This window comes from Suricata suricatta, chromosome 6 (assembly GCF_006229205.1).
Source record: "Suricata suricatta isolate VVHF042 chromosome 6, meerkat_22Aug2017_6uvM2_HiC, whole genome shotgun sequence".
NCBI classification, from domain to species: domain Eukaryota; kingdom Metazoa; phylum Chordata; class Mammalia; order Carnivora; family Herpestidae; genus Suricata; species Suricata suricatta.
Genome location: NC_043705.1, coordinates 144,415,027 through 144,433,562, shown reverse-complemented (window position 1 = coordinate 144,433,562; position 18,536 = coordinate 144,415,027). Strand labels below are relative to the sequence as shown.

Here is an 18,536-nt window from a genome sequence, read left to right as displayed (position 1 = left end):
GTGCTTTCAAGATGACGTGGTTGAAAACTCTTAGAGAGTTACATGGTTGAAAGTGTGGTGTTCAGATAGACCCCACTGCCGTGTGAGGTCATGGTCACAGGCTCTTCTGCCTGCCCCTTGGCCACTGGCTTCGTATCTGAACTTGACCAGCAGTGTTGTCAGCAACTAACAAGCAGATAGAGAGCGCATGCATAATACCATAAAATCTTCAAAGAAGTGATAAAGCATTCAAAATAGATGATTTATTGATAATGGATCAATGCTTTTTAGTCACAAATCACAGCAGAGGACGGTGATATTGCTATGAACATGTCACCCGTTGACATTACAACTGCCAGAGAATGAAAGAAAAATTTTAGTATCTTTTGGAAAATCAGATGATTTTCAAGTGTATTATATTCAAAAGTCTTGTTTGAAACCAAGAAGTTTATTTGTACCATATGTACGATTGTACTCTCCAGTTTGAGAGAAGTATGTATTATTCTTAAGATTGAAATAACTTGAGCTTGGTAGCTCAATTGGCATAATTTAAGGAGAAATTCAGAGAATACCTCGTCACCTCATTCTGGGAATCCTGTCCAGCAACTCTTGAGAAATCTATAAATCTTATCTGACATTACCCTTCTTCTCCAGCCCAGTAGGCATCATGTTTTCATGGTAAGAGTTTTTGAAGTCATAAATTCTGAAAGGAAATTTTTAAGTAGTTTCACACGAAGCATTTTTGGTTGTGTTTTTACTCCTAAACTCAGTAACATTTAAGCCAGTGAGAAATTAGTAGGCAGGAGAAAAAGGAGAAAGAACTTTGAAATTGGGTCGAAAACATGTGTGCTCCTCGGGACTTCACTATCTCAGGGAATAAACACATTAATCACAGAAGCACATACTTAGTTCGATTCTTAGGGTTATTCAGTGGGGTCTCGTCTTGTATGATAAAGAAAGTGGATGAGTCTGGAGCCCATGAAAATTCTTAAGGCAGAATTTCACCAACTCTTCCCTTTTTTACCAAGAAGAGCAAAGAGAAAAAAATTCTATAGAAGTCCATATTAATTACATAAACCACAAAATCTTCGAAATAGATTATCAAGAGAAGTTGACTTGATTTGCCAGTCTTAAGGGTACAGTCATACCTACACTCTCCACATATCAGTATTTATTGACAATCATTGGAGTTTATAGAAAACATCATTCTCTGGAGATTTCATCTGAAAGTTACTCTTTTTATCAGTTTAAAAATATTATAAATTTCATCAAATGTATTAGCTTTAAAAAATATATTTTAGTGTTTATTTATTTTTGAGAGAGAGGGAGGCAGAGTGTGAGTAGGGGAGGGGCAGAGAGAGAGAGGGAGACAGAACCCAAAGCAGGCTCCAGGCTCTGAGCTGTCAGCACAGAGCCTGACGTGAGGCTCCAACTCACCAACCGTGAGATCATGACCTGAGCCAAAGTCGGACACTTAACCCACTGAGCCACCCAGGAGCCCCGAATGCACTAGCTTTTAAGAACTTGGTGATTATTTGAATTCTTTTATTACATTTTTCTTGTGAGAATTGTGTATATTGCTACAAAATAGTAATGACCCTTTGCATTTCTGCAAGAGAATAGTTTGTCAATCTAGTAAAATAGTCGAGCAGTGTTGAAGTTCCAGTCAACAAATATTTATTGAATGCCTACTATGTGCCGACCACTGAGTAAAGAACAAGGACGATAAAGGACACAACAGAGAAACAATGAATAGTGAAGCCTTGTGCAAATTAAAAATTAAAGGGAAAAACCAAGCTTCAGGAGACAAGCGTAAAAAAATTGTCTTTGCAATGAATGCTGTGTGGGACTTATTTTATGGGAAAAAAAAAACCTTAAAAATGTCTCTCTAAAATTTAGAACAAAAATGATCAGCGCTTAAGTGTCTTTCTTATTTGTGTGTGTGTGTGTGTGTGTGTGTGTATTTCTTTTTAAGATCAGCACTCATGCAAACTCTACTGTGTCGCAGAAGGATTTGATTTCTTCTTTTCTTTGTCAAATAAAGTCAAAGACGGGACGCCCTGCTCGGAGGACAGCCGTAATGTGTGTGTAGATGGGACATGTGAGGTAATAACGATCGTTCATTCATTCAACACATGTCTCCAGACCGTCTGCGCTGGGTCAGGCCTTCCTCTGAGGGGCTAGAGACACCAGACATTTACATCCCGTCCTCTCCCTCCCGCTCACAGCCTGGTGGGGGTGGGGGGAGCCGGATGAACACACACAGAGACACACGGTGGTTGGTCCCAGTGGGGAGCCCATGGAGGGTGGGGAGCATGGGAGAGTCACTCTCCGATGCAGATCTGGGGGATTTGTGGGGCTCCGTGGAGAAGGGAGCCTCCGAGCTAGATCGGGAAGGGTGAGTTGACACAGGGGTGTGGGGGAGCCCACTGGGAGCAGGGTGTGGGCTGGTAGGAGGACCCCACTCAGGCATCGAGCACCCAGGAGGCAGGCAAGGGAAGGGTGTTGAGGGAGGAGAGGGAGCAAGAGAAGGGGTGCACGAGGCATCTTTCTCCTCCTGTCCTGGGGAGCAGATCCTGGGGCGGGAAGGAACCTAGTGTCAGGTCAGCGGCAGCAGCGAGGGCGGCAGCTTGGACAGCAGAGGAATCAGGGAGCCTTGAGCCGAGAGGTCACTTTGCATCGTGCAGGGACTTGGAAGACAGACAGGGAAAGAGTTGGGGGCTAAGTGGTCATGGAGCTGCCGTGGGCAGGGTGAGACGGGGAAGGAATGCCGTTCTACGTGAAGTGACAGCATTACCCGGTCACATATCAGACACAGCAGATGAGCAACGGGCTTTTCCTTGAAGTTACTCAGTACACGTCCTCACGGGGCCCAAGCATCTCAGCCATCCGTTCTGGTTTTCTCCCAGTGGGATGACCGTGGTCACACTGAGTCATCCACGGAGACACAAGCAGAGTAATTCTTTTTAGTCAGTGAAGATCACACAGTTCTATCAAGGTCTCTTTCAGCTTTAAAATGTTGAAGTCTCTGTCCATTTTGTCTAAGTATTAGTGAACTTGTTAAATATTTCACTATTTTCAGGTATTCTACCTGGCCCAGTCTCATAATCCCCTAAAGGTAGTTCTGAAATACACAAAGCTGTCACACAGGTTTATTGGGCCGCACAATACCAGCTCCCCTGCATTTGTTTGCTGGTGAAAATCTGCCCTCAAGTGACTTGAGGCTCCTTGTCAGTTTTATTGATCTCACTTCGGGTGAAGATGTACGCATTTGGTCATGGAAATGTCCTTTATGCATTTTATTGCGTGCTACCCTGGGCCCCACTGGGACGCTTACATCATGTGATAATATGTTAATTCCCTTCCTAAAATTAAAAAAAGAAAACCCTCTGGTTTCTGAAATGCATCCTACTCTTAGGGCTTCTGACCAAGCAAGGGATTGTGGACAAGTGTTATTTCATTTCTGAATGGGTTTTCCACACGTACATACTAAACTCTTTGTTAGGAAGTTAACACTAGCAAGCGCCCTAGAAATGATAAGGCCCCTAAATTCTAAGACAATGAACAAAGCTGCCCTTTCCATAATTTACCGCTGGGAATAGTCCCCAGGCGGCCTGTGTTACTTCTCTCCGCCACACACGGCAACTCAGAGGCTCAGAGGCACGTTCCTGGGCACCCTCACGGGGCCACATTGCTTGTGTCCATCTGAAATTTACCATTAATCTCCAATATGACAATCTGATGGATTTAATTTAAAGCTCAGGGTTTTTTTAAATTTTAATGTTTATTTATTTATTTTGAAAGAAGGAGAGAGAGCAGGGAAGGGGCAGAGAGAGAGAGAGAGAGAGAGGGAGAATCCCAAGCAGGCTTCATGCTCAGCGCAGAACCCAACTCAGAGCCTGAACTCACAAACCATGAGATCATGACCTGAGTGGAAACCAAGGGTTGGACACGTAACCAACTGAGTCTCCCAGGCGCCCCTTAATCTAGGGCTCAAGATACTAAGGTCAGGTAGGAATCCGGAAGAGAACAACTCTCAAGGACCTGAGCATAGAGTCTCCGTCTTGCTGTGCACATATTTGGTATCCAATAAATATTTGTTAGCTGCTCTGTGTTGGCAAAGCATTCTGCTGGAGCGGGAGGTTGCTTACTGGAGGTTTGTGACTTCGCTCTTGTCTTCTTTTCTCTCACGGATGACGTGTGACCCTGGGCCTCCAGAGAGTGGGATGTGACAACGTGCTTGGATCGGACGCTGTGGAGGACTCCTGTGGTGTGTGCAGGGGGAACAACTCAGACTGCACGACACACAAGGGGCTCTACGCCAAGCACCACGGTGCCAACCGTGAGTACGCAGAGCTGCCTGCAGGGGTCGGGTGCAGGAGATGTAAACGGGGGCCTCCTGGAGGGGAGACCTGTGGTTCCCACAGCAATAGCAGGCATCAAAGGTTCTGAAAAGCCCCTCCTTCCCTGCTCTGCCCATCAAGCCTTTCCTTTATTTAAAAAAAAATTAAGTTTATTTTGAGAGAGAGGGAGAGAGCAGGAGAGGGGCAGAGAGAGAGGAAAAGAGAATCAATACCAAGGGGGCTCGATGATATCAGCACAGAGCTCGATGCAGGGCTCAAACCCACAAAGCATGGGATCATGGCCTGAGCCAAAGTCAGATGCTTAACCGACTGAGCCACCCCAGGCACCTCAACTTACTGTAAAAAAAAGATTATTTATTTATTTTGAGAAAGAGGGAGAGAGAGCATGGGCATGGGAGGGGCATGGGGGGGGGAGAGAGAGAGAGAATCCAAGCAGATTCCTCGCTGACAGTATGGAGCTTGACGTGGGACTCAGTCCCACAAACCGTGAGATCAGGACCTGAGCTGAAATCAAGAGTCGGACGCTCGACCAACTGAGCCACCCAGGTACCTCCAAGTCTTTCCTTTTGATGGGAGGTGGTTGCTAGGTTATTCGAATTAAAGTGGGTCTTAGGAACAATGAAATATTATAATAACTCTGCTTCAATTAAAAGAAAAGGAAAAAACGTTACTTAAAGGCCTCGTGGCACCGTTTGCCAAAATTCTGCTGGTTCCCCACGTGGACTCTCAAGTTTTGGTTGTGGGGAACCCCAGTGCAGGGATTGGGGCTCGGCATTATTGAATGAAATACCGCATTCCCCCCCGCTCCCGTTTCCTCTGACGTAGAGTATTATCAGATGGTCACCATTCCTGCTGGAGCCCGGAGCGTTCACATCCGTGAAATGAACGTGTCGACTTCCTACATCTCTGTGCGCAACGCCCTCAGAAAGTACTACCTGAACGGACACTGGACGGTGGACTGGCCCGGCCGATACAAGTTTGCAGGCGCCACGTTTGACTACAGACGCTCCTCCGATGAGCCGGAGAGTTTGACCTCCTCTGGTCCAACCAACGAGACGCTGGTGGTGGAGGTAGATAGACGGCAGCCTCCTCGTGTGCGGGCTGGGACGCGGGGGCCTTCCAGCGTCGTTGCGGGTGGAGGCTAATGGCGTAACGCCAAGTACACAGCCTCAGGATTGCAACTTGATAGTGTATCAGAAGCGAGATGAATCTACACACTGAAGGGGGTAGTGGACTTGTTACCTTTCCTTCCCTGGAACTTAATCAAATTTGTATTTACACACATCACACAGTTCCTGTGTTGGGTCTTTATCAGCAGGTTTTTACAGAAGTCTGCCCCCCTCCTGCACGCCATAGGGCTGCAAGAAGTCAGCAGGCTCTGGGGGCTCCGCCGGGTCCTGTGGAATGGGAGCGGGCCAAGAGCCCAGGAGCAAAGCCTTAGTTGTGACGTCACATGGGCCCCGTGGGGGGCAAGGGGCCACACAGCCGCTCCTGGCCCACAGCTGCAGAGGCTCACAGGCAGCTGTTAGGCTCCTCCTTCAACATTATTTGCCCCCATGAGACTGGGCAGATGGAGGTGCCAGGCGCCGGATATGCTAGCACCCCACCTTTTTGTCTTTCTGTGCACAATTAAGACACTTGGTTCAAAAATGATCCCATCAGCCTACAGTCAGCATGCAGATGTGGGGCACCCAGACGCCCGCCCCCCTGCCCGCTCTGGGGGCCAGGCAGCCCCCTCCTGTCCTCTCGTGTCTTCCTGGGAGATGCTTCCCTGGGGGAGGGGGGCAGGGGGCAGGTGCCCCATCGGCACACATCCCCCCTCTGCCTCTCCCCTCCTGACCTTCAGGTGTTCTCTTCGCCTTATTCACTCTGAATTCTCCCCTCGATGATTTCCCTCCCACCAGCTCAGGCTTTAGCTTTCATAAAGGCCCAGAATGGAGATGGGTCAAAGGCAAAGGTGAGTGTGGCTTGTTAGGAACTGTTCCAGATGGAGGAAGGTTTGCAGAGGCTCAGCATGTCAGACAGCAGAGCATCTCGGGGCCTCCCCATGCAGCCAGCTGCCCAGAGCTTGTGCCTGTCCTATACCTTCATCAATTCAGCCCTGAGCAGCGTTGTCAGGCAGGGGGATGTGGTGCGGGCTGGTCAAAGAAGGGCCAGTGTCTTCACCCCCTGGAACATCATATCAGGACCACTAAAGGCATCCAGGCTCAGAAATGGGATTTCTGTCCTCTGGTTAATGGGGAGGTTTCCAAAATAAAAAGCCTTCTCCCTGAGATCAGTGGATTTGACACATTCACGAGTGAATAGGTCCATAGGTTTGGGTTTTAAATGGGGTGAAGAGTCCAAATTCAAGGTGCTAAGATAGACTCAACCCAAGAGATCTTTACTGATAAAATATTTTTCTTCTGGAATGTGCCAGTTGGCAAAAGACCCCTGCACCGGGTCACACAGGCAAGTACTCAGACGTAGCTTTGACGGGTGGCATGGGCGATACCCAATCCTGAGTCCCACCTGCGTGGAACCCACCAGGCGGCGTGATGGTCATTTACAGGCATTGCTTTCTGACCCGCTCACATGGGCAGGACTTGCGGGGGGTCCCATGGAAACGCTGGGGGAGATACCCGAGTTAGGTTCCAGAGGTGTTTGAAGCCTTGGAGAGAGGAAGACACAAGACGGAAAGTGGACGAGCCGAGTGTCTACATTTTTCTAGATGTGCTTGATTCTCCTTGAGCGGTCACTTCCATTCAGAAAGTTCATGTACATTTTAGAGGATGGACGGTGTTTGTCATTGCACCCAGCTGTTTGCTGATACTGTTGTTTAAGTACTATTTAAAAATTAACTTCTATTTATCAGTTCTGTGTAACTTGTTCTACTTTGTCTCTTCTTCTTGTGCAGCTTCTGTTTCAGGGCAGGAACCCGGGCATGGCCTGGGAGTACTCGGTGCCCCAGCAGCAGGATGAGAAGAAGCCCAGTGGCCAGCCTCGGTACTCGTGGGCCGTCATCCGCTCCGAGTGCTCCGTCTCCTGCGGAGGGGGTAGGTCACCTCTCACGCCTCTCCTGGTGGGGGGCACCGAGGGCCACGGCACACTGCACTCAGAGGTCCATGCCACGTCCTGGCCGGCAGCCCCGTCCCCAGAGGGAGAGCAGAGGGTGTGGCCCTGAGTGTTACCAGAAGGCCTGGCCTGCCTTCTCTAATCCATCTGGGTCAGCACGTCCCTCTGAGGGAGTCGTAGTGAATTGGTTTCTGCTCAAGTGAAGATTTGATAAAGAGTAGTTTTGTTATTTGAGGTTATTCAAATGAAAGTCACTCAAACTCTATATATCACGTTGGTGATGAGAAATAGAAGCTTACCTTGAAAGTACTGTGATACAGACTAAGGTTTTGGTCAAATGGTCTTTCTCAAATTTACAAGGAAGTCTTATGTTGAAATTCACCCAGAAGCTACAGGAATTTTATGCAAATCATGGTGGAAATGACTAGAAACAGCATGTCAGGAAGGATAGTTTCACATGACAGTCGATGGCTCGGTCATCCTAATACTTAAAAATTTGACCGCCAAAGAACGTCTAAAATTAACAAAGTTGGCTCACTACAGGAACATTTTCAGCCAGAGCCAGACCTACGAGCAAGTAACCTTTTTGAATTTGAAAACAAAATCCTAAATTCTAGATTTAGAAAACAGGCATGTTTTCATATGGACAATTGGATTTCAGCTTTGTGAATTCCAGCTTTTAATAATTAATTAATTTAGACAGTTGTTATCTTTAAGTTGTAGAATAAGGTACACGACATGGCAACTTGCATAAGTTAAGAATCTAATGAATGGATAAAGTAAAAATAAAAGGGCAGCTGGTGGATAGGTTGGTTAAGTAGCCAACTCTTGACATCGGCTCAGGTGGTGATCTCAGGGTTGTGAGACAGCCCTGTGTCAGACTCTGCACTAACAGGCTGGATCTTGTTAGGGATTCTCTCTCCTTCCCTCTGCCCCTCCCCTGCTCATGCACACACAACGCTTTCTCAAAATAAATAAATAAACTTTAAAAAATAGTTTAAAACAAAAAAGAAAAATGAAGTCATCCATAGAGAGGATTATATGGTTCTTATCCTTTCTTTATGAATGTAATGTGTCACGTTGATTGATTCACAGATACTGAATCGGTCCTGCAGCCCAGGAATAAATCTTGATTGTGGTGAATAATTCTTTTAGTGTACTGTTGGATTCAGTTTGCTAGTATCTTGTTGAGAATTTTTGCATCCATGTTTGTGAAAGACATTGATCTGTAATTCTCCTTCTTAGTGGAGTCTCTGTCTGGTTTTGGAATCAAGGAATGCTGTCCTCATAGAATAAGTTTGGAAGTTTTCCTTCTATTTCCATTTTTTGGAACAGCTTCAAATGAATACATATTAATTCCTTTTTAAATGTCTCGCAGAATTCCCCTGGGAAGCCCTCCAGCCCCAGACTGTTGTTTGTTGGGAAAGTTTTGTTACTGATTCCATTTCTTTACTGGTTATGGGTCTATCCAAATTTCCTATTTCTTCTTGTTTCACTTTTGGTAGTTTATATGTTCCTAGGAATTTATCCATTTCTTCTAGATTGCCCAGTCTGTTGGCATATAATTGCTCATAATATTCTTTTATAGTTGTTACTGTTTCTAAAGTATTGGTTGTGATCTCTCCTCTTTCGTTCATGATTTTATTTACTTGGGTCCTTTCCTTTTTCTTTTTGATATGCCTGGCTAGGGGGTTATCCATTTTATTAATTCTTTCAAAAAACCAGCTCTTAGTTTCACTGATCTCATCTACTGTTTGTTTTTTATTGTCATATCATTGATTTCTGCTCTGATATTTATCATTTCCCTTCTTCTGCTGGTTTTGGTCTTTATTGGCTATTCTTTTCCCAGCTCCTCTAGGAGTGAGGTGAAGTTGTGTACTTGAGGCCTTTCTTCCTTCTTTAGCAAGGCCTGCGTTGCTGTCTACTTCCTTCATATGACCATCAACCAAACCAATACTACACTATATGTTAACTAATTTGAGTTTAAATTTTAAAAAATGGATTCATACATTCTTAATAGTTGCTCTAAACCAAAGGCACAAAGAAAATAGAGAAAAACAAAGATTAGTGAAAAAAACATAACAGTCTGGACAGTTAGCACTACTGTGTGCCATGTGTTAACCCTTCCCGTTATAAACCACAAATGAAATATTTAAATCATATTTAAATTCTGATAGTTACTTTAAGTTTATAAAATGCCTCATTGAGTCTATGCTATTGGAACCTCTCACTTCTAAAAGGTAGGCCAGGATATTTCAGCTCTGCATTACGGGAAAGGGCACATTTAACTGTCTACACAATTAACCTTGAGGCTGACAATTCAAAGTGAATCCATTCTCGCTTTTTTTGTTGTATGAGAGAATAATATATCCACCAGCAGATCTGATAGGACACCTGTTTCCTGTCTCTGTTTCTTGGTGGCTTCGGACAGCACATCACACAGCGTTCTCCACCCGAACCCCCAGGGAAAGCGGGGGACGGAGGCACCATTTTCAGTTTGTCTGCACGTGTTCTATTTTTAAGATCTCTAGTAGCATAGACCTTCCAACATCCTGGCCTGTGAAACCCTGACAGCATTATTTCCTTAGCTTGTCTCCCTGTGAGCGGAATGTCTACAGTGAGGTCTTTAAGGGACCCAGTTAGGGAATTAATGAATGGGGAGAGAGACACTTGGAAAACTCTCGCAACTCGTGTTTCATTTGAGAAATATTACCCGGCATCAGTGGAGGAAAGATGATGGTGATGATGGTGATGATGGTGACGATGATGACGATGGTTTTAAAAAGGTCCCATTTCCTTATCGAGTCTAATGGGCCCTTCTCTCTGTGTAGAAGATAAGATTTCCTGAAAGACGCTGGGCAGGTCCAGCCTTCCACCTTTCCTGACAAGCTTTCTCTGCTCCTTTTTTTCTTTCCACTCATGTTTATGATGTAACCACATTTTTTATTTCAATAATCCTGCTTCATCATGCCTTCCCTGGACTCTCAGTCGGTGTCTGGACATTGGTGAGGGGGTAAGGACTTATGCAGAGACACAGGAAGCCAAGGGTCCTGTTAGCATAGGAACTGGCCTCTCGGATTACATCAGAGTCTGAGGTGGAGACTTTTTTCACATAGTGATGTCGTCACTAGACTTTTGTTTCTAATGTAAAGGCATCAGCCATTTCTCAAAATTACATATGCTGTAATTAAGAAAAATATTAATGTTTATTTTTGAGAGAGAGAGAGAGAAAGAGAGCATGAGCGTGCACACATGAGTGGGGGAGGGCTAGAGAGAGGGGGAGACACAGAATCAGAAGCAGGCTCCATGCTCCGAGCTGTCAGCACAGAGCCTGATGCGGGGCTCGAACTCTTGAACCGTGAGATCATGACCTGAGCCAAAGTCAGATACTCAACCCACTGAGCCACCCAGACGTCTTCTCATATGCTGTAATTTTTTTTAAAAATCAGCCTCTGATTCAATTGGTTCAGTGCATTTCAAATAATCTCAAACCATTGATTTACATCCAAGTGAAATGCTCATTAAAATTTGGCTTAAAGTTATGTTTTAAATTCTCCAATATGCACCATGCAATGTCTGGGGATAATGCTTTTCTTTCAAGTGAAACTATTTATCTGATTCACAATTAAAATTTCTTAGACAGATCTTAAAACTAGCTTGTAAACCAACTTCTCTCATCCTTTTCCAATAAAACTCTCTTCACCGTCTACCAATAGTGAAAGTCAGCTTTATTCGTTTAGTGATTAGGTTTAGAAAATGGAGTGGGATCATTAGCAACCTTGCCCTGTCTTGTCGATATCAAATCATTCATTTATTCCTTCACTCGTTGAGTCAGCAAATGTTTGTGGGCACGGACCTGAACCTCAAACATCTTGAAGCCAGGCGGGGAAGATGCAGAGACTTACTTAATTCCCCGTCAGTGAATTGAACAGTGAAATAACAACCTTGTCATTAGTTCGCATGAAAAGTTAGCATTGCAGCTGATGAAATACGGTGCATCCGCTCACTCCAACCAGAAGGGAAGGCTTCGGTCCAGCACTTCCTCCTTAAGTGTGTGAGGTGTTAGGTGGAGATAGAGGTCTGTAAAGAAGAGCTACCTACGCTGGATCTGTCCGCAGAAGCACAAGGAGTCTGGAGAGAGGAGGGACCCAGGTGCGCGCAGGTCCGAACACGAGAGGACCAGGGAGTGAGGCACAGGGAAGGAGGGATCAGCTGAGCTTGAACGTCTCAGTCACAGCAGTGCAGCCTGGGTGGCTCCGAGATGGCCCCCATGCTGTCAGCCCAGTCACTCTGCCAATGGGCTGACGTCACCCTCTCTTGCCACAGCAACTGCTTCAGATGACATCTTCCCCGTCCTTACTTTGCTAGAGTGCTCTGAATCTTAGAGAAAGTGTATATATTTTTTAAAAACTATAACCAAAGGCTGAGCTTGTCCTAGGTCCCAGAGACCAACGTGAAATGGTTCCCATTCTTTCCATCTGCATTGGGTTGCCCTGTGGCAAGTTCATAAAAATGCCTTTCTGTCTTTATCCAACACCCTGATAAATTGCAAAATACACTACCTGCCATTAATATCTTTGCCCCCAAACGCAGAGGAGAGACCCCAAAAAAAAAAAAAAGGTTCATTTCCTCTCGGGGTCTGGACTATGATGCTCCAAGCATGCTGCACAGGGCCCGGGGAAGCCCGTCCTTCCCGGGAAGCCCGTCCTGCCCGGGAAGCCAGGATCCTTCCTGTTCTAGAGCCTCTTCAGTCCGACGTACCTCCTGGATCAGGGGCAGTGGGCTCAGGTGTCCGTCCGAGGTCAGCACCTCTCACGTTCCCATCACATGGGCATGCCTGGCCCTGCTCACCGTGCCCCTGCTGTGGGGATTCCAGCCATCTTGTCCTGGAACCGGACAGGTGGGTCCTGACTACAAAGAGGGTTGGTGCGCCCCTCTGCCATTCAGGACAGCCCAGTGCGTCAGGGAAATCAGAGATTCCGGCCAGTTCCTTGTTAAGCAGAATAGACGCATGTGGACGTCAAAGGGCCATCCGTAAATGACCGTGGCCACCACCCTTGGGGCTCCGGGGTGCATTAGGACGCCGCGCGCTCAGCGTGACCATGCCAGGCACAGCTGCCACTTACGCACACCTGGGAATCATTTAGACCCTGAGCAGCTCCCGGGAATCCATCCGCTCCGGTTTCCTGGACTTGCCCCTCCTCCGACTTCAAGGACGTTCAGGGCTCATCCGTTACACATCCCTGAGTATCGAGCACTCACGAGAGAAATGATGCATGCTTCTCAAGAGACTGCATGCATTCATTTGTAGAATCTCTTCGAGTTTTCCTTAGGTTTTCTGTAGTTTTGCTTAAATGATCGGTTTCTTTCTCCTTATAAAAGAAGGAGAGGGCTTTTGACAACAGCTGGAATTTATTCTACACTTAGTAGTAGTGAAAATTTGGAGATAGTCTGAGAAAATCATAGTCTTTCAGACCAAATACTCCACGTATACCGATAACGTGGGCAAAATACGAAGATTTAAAAATGATTTCCTGAGAGCCGGCCAGATCCGGTTTCCATAAAAAGTTAAAGGTAGAGCCTGAGCACATGGCTCGCAAAACTCGCCTCCTTCCCTGGGCAGGAGTTAGCTTCGGGCTCTCCGCGCTTAGAGGCTGCTTCTCTTTGACTCTCTTCCTTTATCCTTAAAATGCTCTGCTCCTCCTCTCTTATCTGTTAATACAGATCACTGAAAAATATCAGCCAGTTTGATTCTAGCATTCCTGTGTACTAGGTGATTTTTCTTTCTGACAAGTAGTTGAGTGATTATAAGTGCTATTGAGAAATTATTTCCCAGATGTGCCCTCCGACAGAGAACTAATGCCTGAGTCTTAATAAACATTCAAATACGAGGGCACCTGGTGGACTCAGTTCGACTTCGGCTCAGGCCATGATCTCATGGTTTGTGAGTTCGAGCCCCGAGTGGGGCTCTGTGCTGACAGCTCGGAGCCTAGATCCTGCTTCGGATTCTGTGTCTCCCTCTCCCTCTGCGTCCTTCCCCACTCATACTCTGTCTCTCTCTCTCAAAAATAAATAAACATAAAAAACTTTAAATAAATAAATAAGCATTCAACCACATGGCTGAGGAGAACCCTTTCTACAGGAAGCTCATCTGAAACACAACTACAACCTGCTGTAAAAAGAGAACCCAGGAGCCCTAAATGCTGTTGGTCATATGACTGTCTAGGTGTATTTTCATTTTCTCACAATATTCAGAAATTTGAAAACATTCAAGGAAAGAAACACTTAATTCACATGCATGCCGATTCTTGTGTATCCGGGCTGGGGAACTAAATGTCAGATTAAGAGCCGGAACATGCCTTCCTCCTGCAAACAGATTTCAGTGTGGTTGAGCCTTGCCCTTTCAATTTTAATAGTCTAGGATTTGGGCATCCCCGGGCCATCCAACAGGCGCCTGGCCTGTCATGCTTTATATTGTCCCTGGGGATGGTGAGCCATTGCAGCCTGCGGGCTGGGGGTGCAGACAGTCCCGATGGCTTAGCCAGCAGCCCCCTTAACCTGCCTTTCCTTTGCTCCTTTCCTCATGATGTGATTTAATCGCGGTGAAAAAATGGCGAGACATCAGGTGTCATTCTCCTTTGGAGGATGCAGAAGTGGAAGTGAATCCCGCCATAGCGGGATTGAATGGATAATTTTATATAACCTCTCAACTTATTCTATGCAGAATGCCTGGATCTGGGTGCGTCAGCTGCATGGAAATGGGAAAGTCCTGAAGTGGGGGAAAGACGTCCGTATCTCACCTCTCACCCTCCAACATTGCTCCTGAATGGAGCACCACCTTGGTCCGTTTCTCTTTGATCTTAACAGCTACTGAAGCCTTGAATCCTTAGGGAGCCCATCAATAAAATGAGGAGAACAATGCAACCAACCGTCTAGGGTTTCTTTAAGGATTAAATCAGAGAATACCTGTAAAGCTTGTAACACTTCGGCCAAATAAATGTCCGTCCCTATACTTTTCGGTTACACTGCAGTTCTGCCTAAGAAACGGGACAGTTTCGGTCGCTCAACTCTTGCAGCAAGAGGAGTTCCGGAGTGATCTTGTTACCCATGAGGACCAGGGCAGGGATGCTGAACACCGTCCTCCGTATTTTGCATGATGCTGCTATCATCATGCAAAATAGATGTGTGTTTGGGCACACACGTGTAGGGGGGGCCTGCGTGAGGGCACAGGGAACCTTGGAGAAGTGTGTGCACAGGCGTGCCCTTGCATCCATGCATGCACCAGTGTGTACGCTTGTAACTGCTACAGCTGAGGAGTCCAAGCACGGCTCACCGTTTTCCAGCTGTGGTGTGGCAGAGGCCAACGGGCAGGACGTTGAGGCAGCTTGAGGGCCGGGGTGTGAACAGAGAGGAGAGCCTGGAAGCTTCAGTTTGGGTAGTGGACGGCTCAGTTTCTTCGATGCAGTATTTCAAAGAAGGTGCGGAGAGGCATCCTGTACAATGTCTTCTGATTTCTCAGCTTCCTGAGGGGAGCCTGCCTCCCCCCGGCTGACGCAGGTCATCAGCCCAGGCTCCGTCCCGGCACCCAGGATCATAGAGCCGCAGAGCACCCTGTGGCCGTGGGCAGTCTGGGCCTCCTGACCTTCTGACACTGTTTGCCCAGGTCATGCCCCAGCTGTCATCCTGCGTGGAACCCCCAAGTCTGTTTCGTGGGGGAGATCTGTATCCTTTGTCCTCCACCTGGCATCTTGGCATTGGTCCTCGAGCAGGGTACCAGCCCGTGACGCCTGCCTTTACCCAAGGAGCGTACTACCCAAGACCTTGAGTACACAAATCAGAAATTAAGGTGAGCCAAAGTCTCTGATTATGAGCCCAAGAAAGCCTTTTGAAAAAAGACGCAGACGCTGTGCACAGACATGCAGCTCATGTATTTTGCGGAACAGTTAGGTCTTTCCCTGTTTCCTGCAGGTGAGGTGACCGATGGTGGACTCACCGGTGAACGTGGTGTGATGAGAACCCAGGACAGCAGGCAGGACTTTGGGAGAGCATTGGGGGGAAATCCTGAAGGATCGGATAGGCGCCATGCAGAAATGAAGCAAACAGTCAGGGTGGAGAGAGGAAGTGTGACTGTGCCTAGCCAAGCCTATGGACACAGATTTTCAGGTCTTTAAGCAGAAGAAAGACCTGATCTCATGTGATTCTCTGTAGCTCTGGCTTAACTATGAAAAATAGTTTCTTAAACGTAGCCTAAGGCTGGTCCCGAGCGTGGAGGGGTGCAGATTGGGATTCTGCCCGCCTTCCTGCCCTCTGCTGAGGAGGGACTTTCAGGGTGCATGTGGGTGTGTGCACGTATGTACAAGTGTGTGTTTTATGGGCCCCCGGTCCTGCCTTCTGGTTTGCTTTTCTGTGTCACTGTGTCAATCAGCAGTTGTAAGAAGGAGCGAAGAGATACCAGAATGTCAGCTCTCTGCTGTCTCCTCCTGGCCTCGGGCACCCCTTTAGGCTTTCCCTGTGGAGCCTTCCAGGGGAGAATGAGCAGGAGAGGGAGGGGAGGTGGGGGGACAGGCTGCGGGCCAATAAGTCAGGTGAGGTCGCCCCAGGAGGTCAGGGCCCTCCTGCCCCCACCTCCCACTGCCCAGTGTCCGTGACATCAGCAACACAGACGTCCGTGCTCATGAAGGCCCAAATTTGTAGCTGTTGTCATTTGTTTTTGCTACAAATGTAAACAGAAAACAAAGAAGACAGCCGGCTCTCTGACCCAAGGTCACTGCGGACATTTTACTACCTTCCATCCATGTTTCTCCCACATGCCGCCCTTCCTGTGTGCACCCTGGTCTCGACTCAATGGTGGCCTCCTCCCAGGTCCACGCTGTTCATATCCATCATTTTGTAGAGGCCCCTCTTGGGTATTGAGTGAACAGCCCATTTTTAATGTGGCCATTCATCCCTGAGCCAGTTCATAATAATGAACCCTTCCATAGACCCCCCAAATCCCGTAGTAATCACAAGTTTGGCTCCACGTTTTGGTGGGTATTCTGAAGGTGTTGTTCTTAAAGTCTAAGACCCCTAGTCTGAGGCAGAGAACACACACAGAGAGACACACACACTCTGAGATGTTTTTGCTCGTGGGCACTTGGTTTGGAGCAGGGAGGTGCGGTCAGCTCTATGGAGCTGTAAGGAATCTGACGTCCCCCTCAGACCTGGCCCCCTACCAGTGTAAGATGACCGCAGGGGAGGTCTTGTGGAAGAGGAACTGCGATGCCCTGGGCGTCGTGGGGCCCTGGGCCAGCCGCCTCCAGGGGAGAACTTGTTCAATGCAGATTCCTGGGCAGGTCCGGACCCGCAGACCCAAAGCCCTAGGGCGACAACGGGCTGGCACTTGGCTTCTTCGATCCCCCCTGGTGTTCTTGAAGCACACGACACTTCAAGAACCCATCCAGGGAGTGGCTGCTCTTGTGTGTCTGCGAGGGGACGTCTGTCCTAACGTGGTACAGCACGCCCACTGTCCAGGCCTCTGCCAGGAGCCCCAGGCAGCCGTCAGAGGCACCCTGGCTCCCCTCGTGCTCAGGAGTCCCAGGGGAAGCCCGCTTCCCTGGGCAGAGCTGGCTCTCAGAGCACGGGCTTCAGTGAACCTTGCAGTGACCATGGAGGGAGCAGCAGGAGATGGCCTGCCAGGGACTGTGACGGCCAGAGGTCAGCTTGGTGCTCTCTGCGAGGGAACTTAAGACGGGTTAAGTAGATGTCGGGCGGATTACAGACAGGAGCTTTCCTGGACCAGAGGCAGGATGCTTGCCTCAGCCTGGGTCCCTCGCTGTATCTTCCCTGGTTTCCCACCAACTCGCAGTCACTGCCGCCCTCATCAGTCCTCTAGGTACATAACCTACCTCCTGAAGTCGCCCCCTGGTGAGTGCATACCCTTCTTCTTGGCTAATCGTATGAACTCATGTCTCCAAAATCACCTTAGCCCCAGGGGTGATAATCCATTCTTTTTTTATTCCAACCCTTAATGGAAAATTTTCCACTGTTTCCCATAATGTTGGCTTCTCCGTGTGAATAAACATACAAATATCTCTATCTGTATATATCTAGAAACATAGATATAGATATACACAGAAACTCATACAAATATGCAAAATATTGATGGGACTAAATATTCACCTGCTGCCTATTTTTTTAATTTTTTTAAATGTTTTATTTATATTTGAAAGAGAGAGAGTATGAGCAGGGGAGGGTCAGAGAGAGAGGGAGACAAAGAATCCGAAGACAAGCTCCAGGCTCTGAGCTGTCAGCACAGAGCTCAACGTGGGGCTCGAACCCACGAACTGTGAGATCATGACCTGAGCCGAAGTCGGATGCCCAACTGACTGAGCCCCCCAGGCGCCCTAGTATTTTATGAACATTTTTTTAAAAAATGGAGGTTAAATTTGTCACGTTCTGAACATTATTACATATATGGGTAGTTTATGTTTGTTCTTAATCTGTTAAAATTAAAAAATTGAAGGGGCACCTGGGTGGCTGAGTTGGTTGAACATCTGACCCCACGTCGGGCTCTGTGCTGACAGCACGGAGCTTGGAGCCTGCTTCGGATTCTGTGTCTCCCTCTCTCTCTCACCCTCCCCCACTCACACCCTGCCTCCTTCCGTCTTTCTATTTCTCTCTAATAGAAATAATTTCAAAACAGTTTAAAAAATTAAAAATAAAACCTGATTTTCCTAATATTGAACCATCTTGACATCCCTACTATGAAACGTCTGGTAATGTAGTTTCTTTTTTTTTTCAGTGTGCTACATAATTCTGTTCTGTCAACTCATTTTCCTTTTTTGCATTAATATCACTAAGTGTCATGGAGTCTTAATTTTTTTGTGTGTACTACAAGGCACTTTTTAAATGTTAGAAACCTATCTTATTTTTTAATGCTTTGGCATGATTCAACTGGCATTGTTACATCTCACCTTTTACTTCTTATAGAATCTATGTGAAGCGTCTGAATCTGTTGCATTTTCAGGGACAAGGTCTTCCATATGGTTTTGTATTGTGTATGGTAATTAGACTGCATAGATTATTTCTCTCTTGTGGAGTTAGTTTTGCTAATTAAGAAAACCATCTTAACACTATGTTTACCAACTTGAACTAAGTGTC

General features: G+C 47.0%; 1 protein-coding gene across 1 annotated transcript in view; it reads left to right on the top strand.

Annotated features, from left to right (window-relative positions):
• The window catches only part of ADAMTS16 (ADAM metallopeptidase with thrombospondin type 1 motif 16), a 143,236-nt gene that overhangs the window by 74,391 nt on the left and 50,309 nt on the right, over positions 1 to 18,536 (top strand). Inside the window, exons 10-13 of the mRNA XM_029941294.1 lie at positions 1,955 to 2,085; positions 4,198 to 4,321; positions 5,169 to 5,413; positions 7,240 to 7,378. Coding sequence (XP_029797154.1) covers positions 1,955 to 2,085; positions 4,198 to 4,321; positions 5,169 to 5,413; positions 7,240 to 7,378 — 639 coding nt within the window. The remainder of the gene's footprint in view (positions 1 to 1,954; positions 2,086 to 4,197; positions 4,322 to 5,168; positions 5,414 to 7,239; positions 7,379 to 18,536) is intronic.